Source organism: Cyphomyrmex costatus, unplaced genomic scaffold (genome assembly GCF_001594065.2).
Source record: "Cyphomyrmex costatus isolate MS0001 unplaced genomic scaffold, Ccosl1.0 scaffold43, whole genome shotgun sequence".
Classification (NCBI taxonomy): domain Eukaryota; kingdom Metazoa; phylum Arthropoda; class Insecta; order Hymenoptera; family Formicidae; genus Cyphomyrmex; species Cyphomyrmex costatus.
This window is the reverse complement of record NW_017278534.1, coordinates 2,150,902-2,158,001: the sequence shown is the minus strand read 5'-3', so window position 1 is coordinate 2,158,001 and position 7,100 is coordinate 2,150,902. Positions and strand designations below refer to the sequence as shown.

Below are 7,100 nucleotides of genomic sequence, written 5' to 3'. Positions count from 1 at the left end.
TAATATAATAATATCATCCAAGACTGCATTCGGAAACATCACCCGAGTACTCCCGTGTATCGTCTTATCCTTGTTGTTCACCTATGTTAAACGAGGATAAGACGATACACTGAAGCACTCGGATGTTGTTTCCGAACGCAGCCCAAATTGGAATGTGTACATAATATGCTGCAAGGTTATTTCATTGTATCTCGCAACAATTATGACTCAAACATATTATAAACCTATGTTTAAAAATTAATGCCTGATAGCATTTACTTTCCAGCAACTTACATGATACCGTGTAACACAGTGTATGATTCTGTCCAATTGTGAGACAAGCTAACATAATCATATACAACTAAAGTATTGTGTTCGATTATATGTTGCTATATCATTTCACAAATACGAAATTTTTACATTTTCAAATACAAAAGAATGAAACAAGTAATGAGAATTTTTTGCACAGTTGTCAATACAAACTAAATTACAAATTTAATGTATATTAATTAAATGTAGTTACAAACGTTTCGGTTTTACTTTAAGCCATCTTCAGTATGTCCAAAATAAAATATTAATATTTCTTTATGGCATTTTTTACATTATTTTTTTCTCTAGAAATACCTCAATAAGAGGTTTCAAGATTATATTCGGCGATATTCATAATACATATATACATAAAGTATGCGAGACCTTTATTTTACTCTGACAGAAAAATAAAAAAGTTAATCGTTTCAACTTAAATAAGACGACATTAGGTACTTTCTAGCAAAGGATAGTGTAATGCAGTGAATCATTACACCTTTATTGTTTGCCAATATTAAACAAAAATGAAATGATCACTGTTACACTATCTTGCTGAAAACCATCAACTGTGTATTACCGTGTGTCACACAGTGTATGACTATGTTCCATTGTCAAAAAACACTCATGATATATAATATTATAAAAGTTGTAAAAAAATTCGTAAATTTCTAGCGAATATAATAAATACAATATCTTTCATAATATGATATTGTAAATGTTTGACTAATCAGTTTTTATGCTAAATGACAACTCTCTTTCTGAACAAAACTCGTGTATATAGTAAGTAATAATGATTCAACTCATTATTATCACACATTGTTATAATATAAGTAGAAATTCCATAACGGTAGCAATGCTAATAGAAAATTAGGGTGCTTTCCAGCAGTGGAACATACACTATAAGATACAATAAATACAGTGTCAATTTGTAGTTGAAATATTTCTTAACTTTCTTATTTCACTGCTACAGTGAAGTAAAGAGAAAAATTTCATACATCTATGCTCGAATGTATCCAAATAATAGAACGTAAAAATTTTGGTATTCGTAAAGTAATACTGTACTTCAACTGTTCACATCGTATATAATTGGAAAGCACCGAATTAAATAGATTACTAGAGATTGGCGATTTACTAGAGATGGGCGATACAGAACAAATCTCAATATTTCATACTACAACATGAGCAAAAATATTGATACACCACAATATTGGATGATTTATTTACATCAATATATTGCTGATATTGATGTAATATTTCTATTTTTAGATAATGCGTATCAATGTTAAAAAAAATCAATATTTATTTTTACAAAAATAATTGAAGTACTCAGCTACTTCATTATTATTTTCACAAAAAATGATTGTAATATACACTGTGTTACAACGTGTACGTTCCTAGAAAGCACTTTTATTAAAACTGAATTTTAAAATAAAATTGTCAATTGCATCCAGTTTACTACTGTCATTCAGATAAAATATTTTAAGTACTTTCCCACACAGCATGTAATATTGCAGTAATATTGCAATGAGATTACAATATTGTAGTAATATTGCAAATCACAATGCAATATTATATAATACTACAGAGATATTACATTGCGATATATCACAATGTAATATTGCAGTAATTTTGTTGAGATATTACAAGGTAATATATTATTCTGCAATATCACTTACAATATCATTCTGCAATATGACAAACTTACAATATCATCTAAATATTGCAGTGCAATATATTGCAGTATTGCTACAATATCGTCCAAATATTACAGTGTGATATGTCGCAATGCAGTATTACCGCAATTACGTATTGCAGAAATATGTCTGCGATAAATTTATCGCGGATATTTAATATTGCAGCGATATATATTACTGACATATTACCATGCATTATAGCAAATTTATAATATTACTGTAAGATTACTACAATATTACATGCTGTATGGGTTAACAGTTAGCTAATATTTAGCACGTCTGACTTTAAATCATTTATCAGCATTATTATCTTATAATAACGTTAACAGAATAACATTATATTACAGTATCAGGGCGAGGGGTGCGTTGATACTGTATTATAATGTTAACAATGCATTAACAATGAAGACACGGCGATAACCCGCAAATCTTCTGGTATAATTATAATACTTTATCATTTACATCCTCTCATGTAAAGATTCAATACCCATGGTCCAAATTACCGGTGTATCTGTATTCACAGTCACTTTGGAATTTTCGTAAGTATTTGAAGTACTTATCAAGCCACCAAACTGCATAGTTGACTTATCTAAAACATAAGAAAAAAAAATGAAATCAGAATCCAGAAAAGTTATTCAAATGTAACAAATTAAATGTTTAAGTAATGCGGTAAAATGGTTTACTTCAAGATAGAATAAATCAGATATAAAACATACTTAAATTCCATTTTAAACCAGTTGTTGATATACAATTGACGGTACAACCAAACGGTAATAAACCACACCAAGATTTATCTTGTACAAAAATTTCTGGTACATGTATACTATGCATACCAGGTTTTAATAGCCATGTCATAGAGTTGCTTGAGAGTTGTATCACCTGTAAAAACAATCTCAATCAGAATATAGAGACCTAATGTAGACATAGTCATAAGTTTATCTGTCAAACAGAAATCTTACCCGTGTATTTCCCACAATTTTATCAATTTCATATAATGTATTGACATTGGCAATAATATGATCAAACCTGCCTGATGTTTCTGCAAGTACATATAATTCACCTAACTGCCAAAAAATATCATTCATATATTTTATTATATACAATCATCAATTTCAAAGAAACAATAAGAATCTAAAGACATTACATTTATATTGTGCAACTTAGCATAGTGTATGACTTCCATCAGAGCTTTGGTATAATCCGTCTTATCTTGGTCAGGTGTCTCAATAACAGTGGATCCAAAAAATTTAAACTTTTCAATGATAAAGGATGGACAGCTATCCATATCCCCTGTGATAAGAGTTGGTACATACAATTCAAACCTAGGATCCAACGGGTTTTTTATTTCCTGCTTTACATACTTCATCCATTCTTGTGTTCCACCATCCACAGTGACAGTGATTCGAGCTGTTTGCATAAAGTAATGCATAAATTAACAACGTAAATTGATTTACTTGCTTGCAATTTTTTTTCAATCACAAAGGATGCTTTTAATTGGTGACACGAATCAACACAAATATAATTTTATCTTTCTTGGTATTCAGTGAACAAGGGCCTAAACACAAAAATAACGAGTTGTAAAAAACATAAGTCATAGATATAGGTTGACCAAAACATTATATATTGATCTATAACTACGACTCACGTTTCAAAACTCAGTTTCAATCATCTTTGTGCTGAAGCCCTAACAAAGGCGGAACAATATTTGTGTCAAATGAAAAGCATTCAAAGTAAGCGACAGAAAAGCAAAGTATGCATATTTTCAGTGTACAACCTTTTCGCCAGAATGGAAACAGTATGTTGTGCTGCCAGTCTATGGGACGATTCAGCACGATCAACGCGTATTCGCAACGTGCACCGCTCCAGAACGCATCGAATGGATACCATTTGGTGCCACCATCGGACGTCAGCTCCTGCTGCATCGTATAATCTGATGTAACGTGTCCTATCACTGAAAAGCATCGAGTAATAAAAAGATCAAGATTAAGACACAGGTAATCCCGCAACGTGAGTTTACGTAACATAACACCGGTAGATAATTTTCTCATGCCTTAAAATCTTTTCCACAAACAAAATCAACGACACGACAGAAAAGAAAGAGGTCTGCTGTGTTCAACACTTCAAGTTACTTAACGTTTGCTGCGTCGTCGTTAGTGCTCACATACACTTCGCAGATTCTCACTTTTTCGATCGTCACTTATCTGACGCGTGATTCGTTTGCAAGTTCACACTATTTGAATATTTGAAATTCGAACATATACTTGCAAAATACACCACGTGCATTGTACCGTGCATTGTCGGTGCACCGAGAGAACAGATTCGCGCCTCATTACGTTTGTACATTATTCATTACACGTGATAATCCAGTATCGCTTGTTCATCTTGTTACTTACCACTGTCGAAGTCAGAGATTGCATTTCGCAATTGCGCATTTCTAATAATCTACGAGGCCTCGTAATGCCTGATTTCGCTTTCAAATTAACCATCATAAAACGCGATTGTCTCGAAAATTGCACCGAACTCGAGCTTAATATTTCTATAAACTTCATGTTTATTTCTACAAAATCACTGGAAGTCAGTAAGTCACACCGTGCTAAAGCTATAAGTAGAGAGAAACCTGAGAGAGAACATGACGACCTAAAACCTGTAACCGCAAAATGCTGCCGCGCACTACTGCCCTCTGAAGAAATGGATGTGAACTACATGCAAGATCCACTATTCTGAGGATAACGCATCTACTTTTCAAGACTGATGGTAAGTAGATATTCGCGGTTCGTATAATCGTATTCGCGCAATATAAAATGTGGATCAGAATAAATATTCTTCTCTGCAAATATATGTATGTTTACGTAGCTGTGGCACAGCCACACAGAAAAATAGCAGCAAATGAAAAAACAAGTACATATTCTTCAAGGGCTACTTTTTTGCTAATTTTTTACTCTATTCTCGACTTTTTTTATTCACCGTTTATATCAAAAAATTCGACCCACAGTGTCGCTGTGGCACAGCCACAAAGAAAAATAGCAGCAAATGAAAAATCAAGTATATATTCTTGAAGGGCTATCTTTTTACTAATTTTCTGCTAATTCTCGACTTTTTTTATTCACCGTTTATGCTAAAAAATTCGACCCACAGTGTGGCTGCGCTGACTCGCGTACAAGAGTAAAGTACATTAAAGCGATCAATTGCAGGGATTATTTTGGTCTCAAAATGTTTCTAGAATTATTTGCTCTAAGAATATCCAGAATCCGAAATTTTGCTCATCGTTTACGTCAATAAATTCGATTCACAGTGTGGCTGTGCTGACTCGCGTACAAGAGTAAAGTACATTAAAAAGTGTACACTGAGGGCGACTGTTACCAACGCCGATTAAAAGGAGCCTACAGACCAGGGCCCCGATTCTCTAATCTATCGTAAGAGAAACGTATACGAAAAATTAGGAAAATGCTACGGTACACGTTACATATACTATAGCATTTTCCTATTTTTTCGTATACGTTTCTCTTACGATGGACACACGCACACGTGAGAGGCAAGGGAATTACTCACGTTAAACCAGCACCCCGATGGGATCAGTCACCTGCTACGTCCACGTCGTTGATCCTGGGTGATGCCGAGAGCAGGACACTCACACGCACGTACGCTTAACCACCCACAAGCTCGTTAATCGTGCGTTATGTCGATAAAAGTTGTTGGAAAACGTTGTTTTTGACGAAAAACATTTTGAAGGACGTTTGAAGGTAATAACTGACATTTTTCGAAAAAATGTTTGGTACAAAAGTTTTGTATTTTTTTGCATAGAATCAAAATCTGCAATAAAAAATTCTATGTTCCATTTAAAAAAGTGCATTTCCGATCTGAAACACCTACCTCCGGCCGCAACCGGAAGTTGAAAATATCACCATTCGATAGAGCGCCCTCGAGTTATAAAGAAACCGTTTTTACATATTTAAAATAATCATGTCTTTAGCTTTTAAATGAGTGGTACGGGTGGTCTGAAACACCCTGTATATTTATATTATATCTAAATGAGTAGTATATAAAACGAATTAAAGAAAAGAGAATGCACATAAAGGTCAAATAATACAAACAACATTAAAAGTAAAAAGGGGAATTATTCTTACTTAACTTATTTTATAGAATAAGGATAATGAATATTGAGGCGCAGTAAATGAATAATATCAAGCAACACAATTTAATATTACAGTATATAAGTATAAATTAACACAATAAGAGAACAAGATTATATGTAGATTAAAAGAGTATATAAATGCATATGAATAACGTGAGATAGTAAACTACTATTGAGTAAAATCGAATATTAAATAAAATAGTGCGAATATTAATAAAATGCAAACATAAATAAAATCGAAAGGAAAGGTACTAATTTTATAAGAATATATAATTCAATACGTTTGAATGAATATTATATAAAAGGTGAAGATCATTAATATTTAAACATAAAAGCATAAAGAATATAATTATAGTATGTAATATGATTAAAGTATAATTGATAATAAAATCAAATAAAAGCATAAAGAATATAATTATAGTATGTAATATGATTAAAGTATAATTGGTGAAAATAATTAATAGTTACCCTTTTGTTACAGTGGTTTAATAATCAGAGTTGAATGAGGTAGCGCAAGGAATTATGGCAAGATATTTTTCTTAGTAATTTAGTAAGCTGCCCTGAGACGGCTGTTGCAATGGCGAGTTACGATAAATGAAAAACGTGTGTCTCGTAGGACGATCTAGCAATAACTGCGCGCGACAGCGAGCCGCCGCCTTCGAATCTTGATTAACACAAAGAGAGTAGTACTGCGTGAATCAATTGAGCGTTTAATTTTCTACTTGAACAATAAAGTAAAACATTGTAATTTAAAATTCGCTTCTTAATATTTTTCCTTTCTCTTCTTCATTTTTTGAAAAGTGATATTCTTGATTTGTCGTTTATTCGATACGAATTGCATACGTTAATATTTTATTTATGTATATATTTATTACGCTCAACTCATCTTTAGCAATAATCTTTTCGTACTCATATTATATATTTAACTACTATGCATATATAACTATGGCAAGCCACAATATTTGTATATATATATATATATATATATA

General features: G+C 32.2%; 1 protein-coding gene across 1 annotated transcript; it reads right to left on the bottom strand.

Annotated features, from left to right (window-relative positions):
- Positions 1-2,437: 2,437 nt before the first annotated feature.
- On the bottom strand, positions 2,438-4,003 carry LOC108777306 (thiamin pyrophosphokinase 1). Its single transcript, XM_018544146.1, has 5 exons — positions 3,754-4,003; positions 3,124-3,386; positions 2,939-3,043; positions 2,696-2,858; positions 2,438-2,568 (listed from the first exon to the last, which is right to left on the bottom strand). Exons 1-5 carry the CDS (start codon positions 4,001-4,003, stop codon positions 2,438-2,440), a joined length of 912 nt encoding a protein of 303 aa, XP_018399648.1.
- Positions 4,004-7,100: the final 3,097 nt, after the last annotated feature.